This window comes from Epinephelus moara, chromosome 12, assembly GCF_006386435.1.
Source record: "Epinephelus moara isolate mb chromosome 12, YSFRI_EMoa_1.0, whole genome shotgun sequence".
NCBI classification, from domain to species: domain Eukaryota; kingdom Metazoa; phylum Chordata; class Actinopteri; order Perciformes; family Serranidae; genus Epinephelus; species Epinephelus moara.
In genome coordinates, this window is record NC_065517.1 from 16,673,153 (window position 1) to 16,689,504 (window position 16,352).

Below are 16,352 nucleotides of genomic sequence, written 5' to 3' on the forward strand. Positions count from 1 at the left end.
GAAACATGTTGGTGTGTCATATTTTAATTTACAGGAAAAAAATGTGATTGGATTTTAATATAACAAAGAAATCGATTTTTTTTTTCATATGTTATTAAATAGGTGCACAATATCAACAGGAGTCTTGCATATAAAGGAGTTAAAAAAGGCATTTTTCATTTAATCTTGACCTTCAAAAGAACATTAGAGTGCTTTAAAGTTAATCTGTCTATTTTCTTCTATTACCTGAAAGTGTATTTTGGGAGGTTGAGGGGTGTGGGATGCACCATGGGAAGACTTTGCCCCCAATGCCCCGAACCTCCGCCGAAGCAGATGGAAGACAAAACTGAATCGCTGTTATTATTGAAGTCAAAAGTTGCATTTAACAACTCAAAGCTTCCTGTGAGAGCAGTGTATTAGACAGATTGCAGGATGAAGCTCTGGGCTCATTCACAGGTGTTTTTCACTTTTAATAGTTTAACCTCCTCTCACACTGATTTGGGAAAGGTGTAAAATTTTCCACCCTACCAGGTGTGAACAGAAGACAGTGAGGGAGATGTCAGTCAGGCGCACACCTGCGGAGAGGTTAAATCAGCTAAAATAATTGAAAACACCTGTGAGGGTAATCAGTCTTTAAATCCATTTGATTATACTGGTTCAAAAGTGTTTTCAGTACATACGCAGCAGATACTGATACTGATGTAGAGCTCACTTTGGATCACAGACGAGAAGAGTTTTTCAGCTTTTAAAAAATCTAAACATTGTGGACACTTGTAAGCAGACAACAGACTAAAAGAAGTATTTATAAGTGCCACTTGCTGCAGAACTGTCTGCAGCAAACAAACATGCTCGATGGACTCTTCACTTACAAGAATAGTCTGAGGCACTCGGCAGTAACAGAGCTAATAAAAGCCTCACATTCTCAGTGACAGAAGAGTTAAAACTGACTAATACATTTCAGCCTCAGTGAGCCTTAATCAGGGCCCACTCTTGTTTTTCTTTGGGTTTTAATATAATAACAACCCAAAAGGGTCTGAACATCTGGCGTTCCCAAGGGTGCTTTGTTTAATTTCCTGAATCATTTATCATGAAATGAAGCTCTAAATGGTGCAGAGTTCCTCCCGGTGGCTACAGCAATACTCAAAATACACATCACAGGATCATTTTAGCTCTACTTTAGCTTTCTATGTCTGTTATGTTGAGGTTTTATGTATCAAGATTTTGCTGATTTCTCTCAAGTTCAACTGTTTTCACATTGTTGTGAGACTGGGTGAATCCTGATCATTCCAACCTCCAAGGTAAAGGCTGATGGTGATCACGCTCATGCTGCCGCACCCCAACCCTCTCTTGTCCTCTTGGGCAAATCATCCAATAGTGCGATCACAGTTGATTTGTTAAGGAAGCAGCTTCTATGTTTTATGATTGTTGTCTGAATTCCTTTTGTTTTGACTTTTAAAGCATTGCCACTAAACAAAAAAGCTTACACGAAAGAGTGCAATCATGCTATTGCTTGTGTTGTTGAACAGGGGTTAAGGCTTTTCCTTGATTTCAAGTTGAACTCATCTACCTCATTCTTTTGCATAGGACTTGCTTCTCACTTCGAAAGAGCTTTGAGCAAAACAGCCATTTCAGTGTGTTATAATGGTGGTTTGATGAACTGGATTATTGTTGTTGAACACATATTTTTATGTTGGGGCAATCATCTTACCTCGATGCTGATCCGTGTTCCTCCCCTGATTTGAGATGGAGGTTTGCAAGCCTTAGAATAAAAGGGTAACTCTGGTATTTTTCAACCCGGACCCTATTTTCCCCAGTTTTGTGACTAAGTGAAAATGGAAACCGATTTATTTTTTTTTTTAAAACTGGTCCAGTATTGAGTGAGAGCACTGCAGATGGCAATGGTGAAACAGGCTACCATGTAACCATTCGTCTTTTTACATCCACTAAAAGTGTTTGTTTTTGCCACTGACAGGATTAGATTGTTATTTTAAGTGTTTGACAACTTATTTAAAGGATCCCTACAGAGGTGGACCTTTTAGTTAAAGAATAAGCTCAGTTTGTTTAATCAGAAACAGCCCCGAAACTCTATCGCTAATCCCACCAGACTCCATTTAGGTAAACCGTAAATTTGTCATCGTAAAAAACACACTTCATTCGAAGTCGACAGAAACAAAACTCACAAAAAAACAGCTTGGGTGGTCTTTCCACTGTTACAACAATCACCAACTCTGGTTTGATTGAAATGAACCCTTAAGCCCACTTCAGACCAATGATTCGCTACGAGACGAATCCCTTTTAGAATGTTGCAGAGAAAAGATGCAGCATTGTGAACTGGCCGGTCTGAGCTCGACTCAAGCCAATGATGATGCTGATGGTGTCGCCTGCAACTCAGGTGGTCAAATCACTGGCGTTTGGTTTTAGAACATAAAGCCTGTCACCTGTTTCAACAGCCAGTCGGCTTGTAGTGAAGTCTTCTGGTCAAGTCAAAATGATAGCAGGTGGCGTGTTTGCCGCGGCATATGCTGCATCCCTGCTGAGCCCTCAGTTTCCGTCCTTATGGTGTGCTGGTGTCGGACGTTGGGATGCTGCTACTGCTCACTGTATGCGCTTATGGCCCCCCCCCACACACACACATCCTCACTGACTGATTAATTGGCGCTGGTTATTCATATTATTATGGCGTGTTTACTGTGAATGCAGTCCACCTGATACTTGTTTTTTTTCTCGCCGTGTCATCACTACTACAAACGCAGCTGTAGCCAGTATCTCACTATCACTATCCTCATTCATATCTTAATAAGCTACAAATGATTTCAGCCACAAAATAAGCCTGAAAAGCTGAAAATCAGAACGGAAGTACAGAGAGTTGTTGCATAGAGATGATACACCATCTCATCTTGTTGCAGTGGTGTGATCCATCAGGTTCTCTAGAATGTTGCAGAATGTTGCATTGCAAATATCTGCCTGTTTCAACTTTTCTTGTTGCGAACCTTTGGACTAGACTGGGTCTTAATTCACCCTGTAAGATGTGAAAATATACTGGCTTTGTACACACTAAAATAACTGTTTATTTAAATGGAGTCTGGTGGGTTTGCTGATAGCAATTTCAGGCTGATTCTGGTTGAAACAAAAAGGGTCTTACTGTTTCACAAAAAGGTTTATCTCTGCAGGGATCCTTTCCATAATGGTGTTAGACATTTATAATAACAATCTGAACCTGTCGGTGACAAAAACAAGCACTTTTAGTGAACGTACATTGATGGTGCGAACATACCCACAGTAGTTACATTGCAGGCTGTTTGAGTGATGTTGGCTGCAGCCCTGTTTCCAGTCACTTAGACACAAAAACATGGCGAAATAGGATCCAGATGAGGAAAAAAATGGACTTACCCTTTAAGCCATTTGCTGAACTGTCTGTTTACATTTACAGAGTCTGTGCTGTTTCTTTCACATAATCTAAAAAAGAGTATTTGCAACACAGCTGAACTGTAAAGATCGTTTCAGCTGCAGCTAAAAGTTGTTCCAGTTTACTGCAATAACACCAATTCGCAGTTGAACTTTATCTGACAGTTGTGTAAAGACAAAACACAACAATGAGGTTTGGAAGGGCATTTATATGATACTCTTCAGGATATTAACACACAAGTGCACAAAGACACACAAGCGTTCACATGCTAAAATTCCTAAGATCCTGCAGGCGTTTTTCTGATCGAAACTTTACCGTGTTTCATCCTTCATTTCTAGTGTCTTAAAGTTCAGGTTTAATGTATCTAGAAAGCAGCAAGAAGCCAAAGGGTCCATGCTTTCATTTCTGGTGTAGACTGCCAACAAAATACCTTTGAGAATATCTGTTTTTATAAAGCCGAGATAAATATCTCCACCTCTATGCAACAAAGTGTCTTTTAATACATAATGGATGCAAAAAGCCAGCAGCTGTTACCTTGGTCTGTCCTTCAATGACAGTGAGAGGCACGCTGGTGGAGGGCCACTTGTTCCTTGGAGGTAAAGGCTTGTCGCAGTTCCATAAAATCACAATCTGTATGGGAGAAGTGCATGGACTTGATTAACATTATATAACCATCAACATGGTTCTACTTTGGTTTCTGCATAGAGATTTTATATACTTTTTTTTAAAACAACTGATATCTTTCACAAAGTAAAGGATGACGACGATGACGACGTAGGATCTATTTCAGGATGCATTTTTCATCTTTAAGAAGCATCAGGCTTCAAGGTTAATTGAAGACCACCTAATTATCAGAGGAAGTACACTGTCACGTATATAAACGGTATTTTCATTTTAGCTGTGGTACTTTGAATGGTGAAAATAAAATGATAATATCCAGTGAAATGATCATGAAACCAACAAAGTTTATTTCAACTGCTATTATACAGTATAATTACAGGAACTGTATTTATAGGAAGTCTGATATATATTTCAATAAAGCTCATTAGTGTTGAAGCACTTTTCACTTATATAAGTTTTCTTTAGTGCTTATTGTCATGTCTATTCCTGGCACATCTCTCCTATGTGATCAGTTTATGATGAACTGTAAAGGCGTGTTAGTTAATGTCTATGTAATGTAGCAAAGGAAGACTCGCACACAGAACAATAAAAGATTAACACTGGAGTCTGGATCTTAAAAATCTCTTTTTTGCATGTTGCAATCTGATTCTTAATTTATTCTGTGTGCGAGTCTTCCTTTGCTGCATATAATATGCACAGAAGTCAAGCAATTACGTGTATTAAAAAACACAATGTTGGCAGTATTGCAGGGTATAAGGGCCACTGTGAAGAAAAAATTATAAAAAGAAAAAAAATTACATGGCTAATGTCAAAATATTTTGAGAAAAAAAAGTCATTATATAATTTTTAAAAAATCATTAATGTTATGGATGCTTTTGTTTAGTCTGTGCTGTTTGGGTTAATGTATTTGTTCAATTATGTTGCTGTTCTGAAAATAGAAAAAAACGTAAACAAATTTTTAAAAAATATTTTTTGCCCGATTAACTCTATTTTTATGCAAAAAATCTTGAGAACACAATCGTATTATATTATGAGGAAAAAGAAATCTTATGAGAATGCTATGACAATAAAAGGTTAAGTTACCAAGACAGGTATATTTCATATCTACTCTAATCACCATCTGTCTTTTGTATGTGTAATAATGATAATGTATTTTTCATAATACCCTCTTTCTATTCTATATTTTTTTCTACTAGTTTTTAATATATATCTTATGATCAGAATATTAATATTCTTTGTACTCTATGATATTTATGGTATCTTATGTAAATGTGCACATTCTAGATCTACTCAGCCTTTGTTTTACTTTGATATTAATTTTATTGCATTAAATGTCACATTTTTATTGACACTTTACAAGATAGAATTATAGTTGCTTTTGCCTGCTGTTGATTTTTTGAAATGTGTTTGCATTGGGATTATTTTAATTTAATTCAATTTAATTATCTATTTTAATATTATTTATTCTAACTGATTATTTTAAAAGGTAAACCTGTTAATGTAATCTATTAATAAAATAGTTTGCATCCCAGTGTCCTGGTGTGTGCCTGAACTTTGGATTCCTTGTGGTTAACATGAGTCAGAGGTGACTTTGTTATGGTTGGATAGGATCACATGTGCATGTTGAAGTTTTTGCTGACTATCTTGATGTACTGTACAGTCACTATTTTTCCTTGCAAAAGGTGGCGTCTCTTTCTTATGACTGGTAGACAGTCCTGGTTTGTGTCTGCACACTCTATCCTGTCCATGTCCCTCCTCGCTTGGCATTTCATTCCAGTAGCCAATATGATTAAGGTGCTTACATGTATTGGTGAATCTTTAGGTCAGGTTTTTTGTTTTGGAGTACTAAAATAATGTGACCTTTTCTTGAAATCACACATTTATTTTCCACAGTGGACCTCATACCCTGTTGTGTATAAGGAATAGCTGAACTCCCTCATGAAACTGTACTAACTGAAGGTACAAACTGATGAAGAAATGAAAAACAAAAGGAAGAATAAAGAGTGATACATACAGTATTAATACAAATACTGACATCTTTTGATATCTTTTATACTTTGCTTTGTGTCGTATTTAACACTGTACCCATTATCATCTCATTAAACCAGCACCACACCACAGTAGGATGGAGACACACTTCCCACCTGTGCACAGAACTTGGACTTGGCTACAGCGATGATGAGCTTCACCACAGGGGAGATCTGGGACTGCAGAGGAGTAACCGTATGGATCACAGCTGTGAACTGCTGCGACGGACTCTTACCTGGACGCACACACACACACACACACACACACACACACACACACACACACAGAGAGGAACCAGAAACAGGTGTCATGGGTAAACTGTATTTAGGTCTTTAACACAGCCTCTCCATAAAGCTCCATAACGGTTAACTGGACACAGAGTGCTCCGGCTGCACCCGTCATCAATCTTTCTGACAGGATATATACCCCCGCCTCCCATGACTGAGCATGACTAAACACGTCTAATTCAAGAGTTTGCTTTGAGTGTCTGCTTTAGTGAATTGTGAATCATGCTGATTTGTTCCTATAAGGAGTAATTGTATTTTCTGCAGCCTCACAATAAAGCAGCGCTTGTTAGTTACTTTCTTGCCTTTTATTGGGGCAAACAAATGAACCAAACAGGACAAAAAGAGAAATTATGAAGCGGAACCAAACTTTAAATTACTACCCCCCCCGATAAATGATCCCCAGCATACGCTACAATGAGTAAATGGAGTTGAGGAAATTGATTCCCCCTGTGGCAGACTGTGCCAAAGAGACGTATCAATATTATGAAGCATCGGCTTCTACGATTGGATTTTATTTTCTGTATACATTTTCTGCTCCATAATAAATGAATCCATTAACGTCCTGCTGTATCTTTAAATAGAAGAGCATATTAAGTCATGTCATATGACATGTTGACAATAATAGTTTAATTACCCTAAGATTAAGGTGACACACACTTGTTATGATTCTGTAAATAGTGTTACAGTGGCGTGCAAAAGTTTGGGCACCCCTGATCAAAATTTAGTTTACTGTGAGTAGTTAAGTAAGAAGAAGAGGAATTGATATCCAAAAGGCATGAAGTTAAAGATGAAACATACTTTTCAATATTTTAAACAAGACTATTTTTTAAATTTTAATCTTTTACCGTTTCAAAATAAAAATAAAAAGGAAAGGCCTGAAGCAAAAGTTAGGGCATCCGGCATGGTTAGTACTCGGCAGCGCCTCCTTTGGCAAGTATCACAGCTTCTAAATGCTTTTCATAACCAGCTAAGAGTCTTTCAGTTCTTCTTTGGGGGATTTTCACCCATTTTTCCTGCAAAAGGCTTGTAGCTCTGTGAGATTCTTGGGCCGTCTTGCATGCACTGCTCTTTTGACAGTTTTGGACATTTTTGTAGTGACAATGGCAGGTATTTTTTAACGACAGTTCAGGACATGTCCAGCAATTGTTGTAGTGACAATGGTGGGTATTTTTTAACGACAGTCTGGGACATGTCCAGCCATTTTTGTGGCCACAATGGTGGGTATTTTTAACAGCAGTTTGGGACATGCACAGCCGTTTTTGTAGTGACAACGGCGGGTAGTTTTTAATGACACTTTGGGACATGTCCAGCCATTTTTGTAACCACATTGGTGGGTATTTTTTAACAGCAGTTTGGGACATGCACAGCCATTGTTGTAGTGACAATGGTGGGTATTTTTTTAGTGACAGTTTGGGACATGTCCAGCCATTTTTGTAACCACAATGGTGGGTATTTTTTAACGGCAGTTTGGGACATGTAACCACAATGGTGGGTATTTTTTAACGGCAGTTTGGGACATGTCCAGCCATTTTTGTAGCGACAATGGTGGGTATTTTTTAACGATAGTTTGGGACATGTTCACCAATTGTTGTAGCGACAATGGTGGGTATTTTTTAACGGTAGTTTGGGACATGTTCACCAATTGTTGTAGTGACAATGGTGGGTATTTTTTTAATGACAGTTTGGGACATGCACAGCCATTTTTGTAGTGACAACAGTTGGTATTTTTGAACGACACTTTGGGACATGTCCAGCCATTTTTGTAGCGACAATGGGGGGTATTTTTTTTTAACGACACTTAGGGACATGTACAGCCATTTTTGTATTGATAAAAGCAGGTATTTTTTTTTTTACGATAGTTCAGGACATGTCCTGTTTTTTTTGCAGCAATGAAAGTGGGTATTTTTAACAATAGTTCAGGACATGTCCAGCCATTTTTGTAGCGACAATGGTGGGTATATTTTAACGACAGTTTGGGACATGTCCAGCCATTTTTGTAGCCACAATGGTGGGTATTTTTTAACAGCAGTTTGGGACATGCACAGCCATTGTTGTAGCGACAATGGGGGGTATTTTTTTTAACGACACTTAGGGACATGTCCAGCCATTTTGTATTGATAAAAGCAGATATTTTTAGCAATAGTTCAGGACACGTCCTGTTGTTTTTGAAGCAATGAACGTGGGTATTTTTAACAATAGTTCAGGACATGTCCAGCCATTTTTGTAGCGACAATGGTGGGTATTTTTTAACGACAGTTTGGAACATGTCCAGCCATTTTTGTATCGATGAAAGCAGGTATTTTCAACGATAGTTCAGGACATGTCCTGTTGTTTTTGTAGCAATGAAAGTGGGTATTTTTAACAATAGTTCGGGACATGTCCAGCCATTTTTGTAGCGGCAATAGCAGATATTTTGGAATGATAGTTCTGGACATTTCTCATTGTTTTTGTAGCAATTAAAGGGAGTATTTTTTAACAGTAGTTCAGGACATGTCCAGCTGTTCTGGTAATGACAAAAGCAGGTATAGTTTGGGACATGCCCTGTCGTTTTTGTACGACAAGTGACTATTTTTTAATGATAGTTTGGGACATTTCCTGTTTTTCTTCTTCTTTTTTTTGTAGCGACAAAAGCAGTCATTTCTTAACAGTGGTTTGGGACATGGTATTGGTGCCAAAACATAATGTATTCCTAACCCTAATTTAAACAAGGATTTTTGTGCCTAAACCTAGCCAAATGTTAATCACAGCCGTCACAACATGCAATCTAAAACTAAACCGTAAAGAGAGAGAAAATTTCAACATAATTGCTACAAATTAAATGTACAAATTTAACATGTGAAACCTTCATATCCATGGTTTGCAGCAATGTACAATGCCAACATTTATTCTGGTGTTTTGGTTGGGTGAGAGTACACCACACAATAAGTTTCATAGGTTGTTAAACCAAAACAGTAAGCTGAATGTTACTAAAAACACTGTAGAGCTGAGGGGAACTGTACAGTCGGGTGATACCTCTCTGCGGGTACGTCACTACAAATAACCCCTTTCACATCACACAGTCATTTGAATCATTATTAATATAAAATAAGTGATCAGTGTAGCTTTCAAAACAAAAGAGATAGATGCCCTTATGTGGGAATCTCAGAATATACAACAGGGGCAGATATGGGAACACACATGGACGTAATATTCACAACAACTAAAGAAGGCGAGGCTTGGAGGCACATGGCATGCCAAGTGTTGGGTGGGGATGGGAATAAGGGAATACACATCCACATGGATAAGTGGAGCCAGAGTGCTCTTTAGTGTTGCTCTATCCATCTCTCTGACACTGGGCCCCTGACCGGCCATCTCAGGTGGGCTTAGTGGTATTTATGGAAGCGCGAGGTCTGCCCTTGAGGGGGGTCACAGAAATAGGCTCAGTCCTTCTGTTTCATCTGCGTCTTCTTGGAAAGAGCTCTGCCACATTGATTTTCATTGAATTACCTACGTTTCTTTTATTACGGACAAATTGTTCCACCAATGAGAACGAGGTCATTTTTGTGTGATACATAAAAATGGATAAAATAACTGATGGTAGTGCTTTACTTTTTAGTGGGGGTCTAACAAAAGGCCAACTGCATTGGTGAAACTTTTATTAAGACAGTCTGTAGATAATAGCCTTTGACCATTCTCTTAAAATCTGCTTCTTGTAATCCTGAATAATTCATGGAGTGGTTGAGGTCATATGTGGGTCATTAGTCCACGTAGCTGCAGCGTAAGAGTCACATGAATCACGGTATGAATGGATCTTAAACTGCCAGGGAAGAGATATATGGAGTCGTCAATAAGTGGTGTCATTTTTTTTTTTTTTTTGGTGTGTTTGTTTTTTCAGTAAAATATAGGGTCTGGTGAGTGGACAGCTTCCTGTATTTCTGTCTGCAGACAAGTGTCACTATGTTATTACCCTTCACTCTATTGCATCTACTGGTGTCATTAAAAAGGTATTGTACCAGACACTTGACTGCTGACCCTTAAAACGAGTAGCACATAGTGGCTGAGTATTGAAGAGGTATTCTCTGTGAGAGCAGAAGCAAAGAATCCAATGTTCCAAAGCAAATACATGATGCTTTCATTTTCCCCATGGATATACACACACATCAGAAGGAATATGGGCTTCAGTGTCTTCCCCAGGGACACTTCAGCCCCACCTATTGATTAATAATATCATAAAAGGTATACAAGTTATCAACAGTGTGTGTGTGTGGCTTGTGACAGACAGCACACTAATTAAAACAGGGGCAATATTCAGGTTTGGACTCGGCTACAACAGATTCAAATTGTTGGAATTTTAAAAAATACCAAAGTGAATATAAACTTATCAATATGCAGCTGAAATGAACAGAAATTCATGCAAATTGAGAGGGACAGAGAAGAAAAGACACTTGGACTGTTTCATGCATTTCAGCACCATGGAGAGAGGCCAACGCATATGAGTGTAAAAAGAGATGGATGGTCTGAAAGGTTCAGGACCATGGAGAGAGACTGCAGCTGAGACTTCATCCAGGAGCCAGATCCTTTGCAAGTTTTAAGGCTCAGCTTGCACATGCACTTTGTTTACAGAGTCCATGACTAACGGTGAATTTAGGTCATAGATCATTTAAACTATTCTGAATTAAGAGAAATACATTCCAAGTTAATCAGCACAAATTGTCCACAAATTGCTTAGAATATAAGTAAAAGATAATGTTAAACTTGGCGTAGCTCTATGATCTTAAAATAAATAGTATGAGCTATATTTTCTCACTAAGTACATGATTGACAACTTGAAAAAGTGTCTAAAATTCAGGAAAGGAGTGTGGTGGCCTGTTTTAAGTTTGATGTTTCTAGTTCAAACTATGACAAAGTAAAAAATGAAATGAAATAAAATAAAATAAAACAAAATAAAAACAAAACAAAACAAAAAAATAAAATAAAAATAATGAAATAAAATAAAATACAATAAAAAAAAATGAAAATGAATAATAATAATAATAATAATGATAATAGTAATAATAATAATAAAAATAATAATAAAAGAGAAGTGAATTTGACAATTTCGTTAAAAAAATTAAAGGGAAGTCAGTTTGAGGATTTTGTAAAAAAGAAATAAATGAATAAAATAAAACAAGGGAAGTGAGTTTGAGGATTTCTCCCAACTTTTTTCATTATTTTCTATGTGGGGAAAATAAATAAATAAATAACTAAATAGATAAATACTCAAATAAATAAAGACACTATTCTACAAATTAACAAAGACAATACAGGACTACTGGCTTTGAAGCTGCACAAAAATTACAGCCTTTATCCTAAGAAGATCCAAATCCAAAACAAAGCAAGAAACAAACAACAAAAAATAGAAATAATAAACACCCAAATTATTTACCTTTAATCAGCTTTCAATGTTTCAACTGCAGACACATTTTATTGCCAGGTATACAATAATCATGCACCTAATCTTCTATAATCCAAATAAAAAATAGCTTGTCAGTGCACCTAAAAGGAGGCTTTTTGACTGGATTTTCATCTCTCATTACTCATTACTGTAACAGGAAATAGTGGTTATTTGGCTCTAGCCATTGCAATTTACTAGAGTTGTTCCGATACAGAATCCAGTACTGGAAAAGCCTACAATGCTGATTTGGGTTTTGGCTTGTACACCTGTCTATGCAGCAATCTACTATCATTTATTAATCAAATTTAAAGTAGCTTCAAACCAGAATAAAATGGCAGTTTTCCCAGAAATCACTTCTTCTTCACTCTCCAAAAACAACAACCTACTGTGCATAGCAAGTTCCGCTTTGCAGCCGCTGCCAACTATTGTTTTAAAGCGGTGAGGAATAATTGATTTCTGGTAAATAATATAACCTCAGCCTTTAGTAAAATGTCAGCAATGTGGCGATATTTTACACTGGAGAGTCCCACTAGTAATCATCCTTTTTTTTTATGACTGACTCTTAGATTAGATGATACAGAAGGTTGTGTGTTTGCAAAGGGTTTAACCTGAACCATGCCACAAAGCAGTGATAGCAATCATTTCACATCCAGACAGGATTAGTAGTACACAGCTGTTTTTTAACACAATGGTTTCAGATTGGTACTCGGTATCAGCTGATACACAAGTTCAGGTATCAAAATCTGTACTGGGAAGGAAGAAAATTGTATCAGGGCATCCTTAAAATTTACCTCAACACACCTCTGCCTCTTAGAAATGTCTACCTCTGCAGAGAATCAGGCAATAGCAAAGAACGTGTACATATTTATGATCAAAAATAGATTTGTTGATCAGTGTTGTCCCATTCTTCACACTCTCCTCTGTAAAGATATGTCCTGATGGGTCCTGTACAGCCATAGCATACTGTCACAACATGTTTTTTGTTTTATAACCTAAAGTAGCTCCACAGCACAACTTTCCACAAGATGTAACTTGAGCCATCAAATCAAGATTTTCTAACAGCTCCCGAGGCCACTGCGTCTGAGCAGTAAGTCAAACTTTTTTTCTAACTACCAGGCAGAAGTTGCAACTGCTTCGCCATCAAAAGTTATGGGAAGGTAGCAGAGTGAGACCAGCGTACACACGGCACTGACGACAAGTTATTCCCCGGGCAGAGGCACTGGAGATGGCAGCAGCTAAAATAGTGATTTACTGCGGCGGCGTAAACCAAACTGCCCCATCTTTCCTTCTATCCCTCGATCCCTCCCTTCCCTCTTCCTGCTAACCCTTGTGTCCACAATTCCTCAGAGAAAGACAAACATCGATCTGAGTTACAGCCTCAGTCTCTCCAGTCTGCTTGCATATCTATACACACCCACGTATACATATATACACACACAGCAGGCCACTTTCTCTTCACTCTTTGCCTGCAGCTTTAAGTTTCTGAACTCTTGCTTCAACAGCAGTCTGACAACACACACACACATTTACATATTCTTGTACATTTTGCAAATTTTAATTACTGCCTCAGTTATTAACCAGCAACACAATCTATGTCATGAGGTCAGCTTTTATGCGTGCAGACTTCTAAACAACCAGAAACCAGCTCCTGGTCTCTGATATGCTTTTTGTGTCCTGAGATAAATCCAGCAACAGCTCCCAGGCAAGCTCTTGGTGTCAGAAGCAACAGCTTGTTTTGGATAAACTGAAGAAAAACCAGGAAGAATTTCAGCTACATTAACAGGTAATCTAAGGAGGAACTTAAATCCTGATTGATGCATGATCTCTGGCAAGAGCAGTGTAGCGACATCGCCATTTTCCCCATTTGGTTTGACTGAGGCAGAGGTCTCAAAGTCTGACACAGTGAACCAGACAAAACTAAGACTGAGTGGCTGTGGAGGATATAAATGTGTTCCCACGGAGTCAGTTAGTTGAGACCTGCTTCTTTGCCTATGTTTGTTACATTTTGAAAAATTGGCACCAATAAATGTATTCCAAATTAGCAGCTAGCACTTCCTGTTTGCATGGATGTATAGACAACTATCACAGGAATGTTTTCATACTAGGGATGCTAATTTCCCATAATTTTGCTTTTGATAGCCCAGTGCCCATTAAACCAGTAACTAACCAGTTATTTTTTGGGGCAAAAATTCAAAATGACATGAATTACAAAAGGCCTTTCCTTTTAATCTGGCAATCCTTTGATTCAGTGATCTTTAGCATCGCATTTCAAAGCGCTATCAATTTAGAAAAGGGGGAAATTTTAATGTTTTGTGCCTTTCATTCTCCTTTGTGTTGGCTTTGCTGACAGACAGCTGGCTACCCATAGCCTGGAAATCCAGACTCAAATTAGGGATGCACCGAATATTCGGTAACTGAATATATTCGGCCGAATATATTCGGTAACCGAATATATTCGGCCGAATATTGCAAAAAAACACACATTCGGTATTCGGTGGAATAAGTTAAAAGCAAGGCCGAATAATAGCGGCGTTTTGATAACGCAATCAAATAGCGTGCCGTGACGGGCGGTATAAAATGTCGGCAGTGTGGCGATCCGTCCGTCACGGCACTCGCATCTGCGACTAAAAATAGTTTTGAGTGAGCAAAATAGGCTTAAATCATTCAGCACGCTGTGCGAGCAGCCTACAGATTTCAACCAGCAGCAGAAACGAAAGGCGAATCCCATCGGTTGTGGGTTGAACGGGGGTCACAGACACAGTATTCCTGTCAAATACGGCGGCCATCGGCTTACCGGCGACGGAGAAGTCGGTTCCAATAATATCCTCTTCTTGGTGTCATGACTGCCCAGAAGTACCTGAACAGCCGGGCCAGCCGAACACAGGTATGTGACGTGTCAGAGGAGAAACGAGCCGTTCACATTTCTCTCTTTGTGGCAGGTAACGGTCCACAAACCTCACCGCACTTTAGGGACTGTTCTTTACTTATGAAGGGACTGTCAGGGGAGGAGGGTGGCTGGTTGATTTTTATTTTATTTATTTATTTTATTTCAATCCCCCCTATGTTCATCACTTATTGATGCTGTTTTTGAAGTATGAATAAGTCAATAAGTAATTTATTCCATTGAAATATCATTGATGTATTATAGAAAAGTGATTTATCTTTTCATAAATGACAAAAGGCACATCTGCCTCATTTTCGCTGTGGTATTGTGATACTACTCAGAACCATGATATTTTCATTGGTATCGCACAGTGGGTCCCAATTTTGATACCGTAACAACACTAATCTGGAGGGGGTTCATCTGCAAAAACTAATGAACAACTAAACAATGATATTCGATATTCGGTACTCGGTATTCGGCAAAGCGTTTAATGATATTTGGCTTCCGCTTCGGCCACAAATTTTCATTTCGGTGCATCCCTAACTCAAATCTAGAAAGATTTTGAGTGAGAACAGTGGGGCTAACTGATATATTATGCTTTTGCCGTATCCCGTCGGCAAAACGGCAAAAACGTCTTTCGTGGAAACGAAGGCTTCTCGGGCAGGAAAAAGATAAGTGAAATTGTCTTAGCGTTTCTTCCAAAGCTAAATTGAATGGACGCGGTCCTTTGGCAGCTGCCATCTTGGCTGTGTACTTTTCGACTACTATGCCGCAGCACTGTTGTCATCATGTTACGCCGCCCAGAGCCCGCCTCTGTCAGATAGACTGATCTGATTGGTCCAATCGGCGATTCAGCTGGCTCTGCTTGTTGGGGCCAGATTCCCGTGCAGAGCAAATTTGAATTTGCTAGGGGCGGGGCATCTGGATTTCCAGGTTAGGCTACCCATGTTAACATGTGGAAACATAGTGCCCACTGCCTATAGTCTGGTCTCCACTGCTTAGCTAGCATTGGCAGCTTCGTACTGCGCACAACCCAGGGTCGGGTGGGAGTTAGCAAGCTGTATAGCTCATTCGTGATTACGGCTGGTAATGGCATTCCTGTGGCTAGTCGACGTTGCTGTAGAAAAATGGCACCCATCCTCCTGTCACCCCCCAGGCCCCCCCAGTGAGTAAGCAGCCTCATTCTGAGCTGCAAAACCCCTTTAGCATTGTTAACTATGTTAGCACCCCTAGCTGTGCTAACACAGCTAGGGGTGCTAACAGAGCTAAAAATAATGCTAAAGGGAGTTTGCGGCTCATAATTGAGTTGCCTACTCACCAGATGGTACTGGGGAGAGACCAGAGAGTGGGCACCATGTTTCTACAGGAATACTGTTGGGTTGGGACAGCGATACTAGCTGTAATTGTCAAATAAGTGGTGCTGCTAGCTTGCTTCCACCAGACCAGGGTGGTGCGCAGCTCAATAAATGGAAGAGCAGCAAATTAATGGTAACCAGTTAAAAATATTGTCATTGAAGTCCCTATATGATACCAAAGCAAACTTAAAAATGTGACAATCCTCAGGCAAGATTCTGAAGCTATATGGAGCATCTTTTTATTATGATTTCTAAGCAAATTTTTGGACATTGCCTTGCGATGGGTTCAGAGATAATGACATTCTCAGGAAGTGAAAATCACATTAAATCTAAAACAAAATTATTTAATGATTTATTTTCATATTTATCATATCTTTGT

General features: G+C 38.7%; 1 protein-coding gene across 2 annotated transcripts in view; it reads right to left on the reverse strand.

Annotated features, from left to right (window-relative positions):
• Positions 1-16,352, reverse strand: part of LOC126399224 (exostosin-1) — a 388,340-nt gene that overhangs the window by 34,496 nt on the left and 337,492 nt on the right. For both annotated transcript variants that reach the window (XM_050059081.1, XM_050059080.1), the window contains 2 exons: positions 6,151-6,269; positions 3,920-4,015 (listed from right to left, as the gene is read on the reverse strand). In XM_050059081.1, the coding sequence (XP_049915038.1) occupies positions 3,920-4,015; positions 6,151-6,269 (215 nt within the window). The remainder of the gene's footprint in view (positions 1-3,919; positions 4,016-6,150; positions 6,270-16,352) is intronic.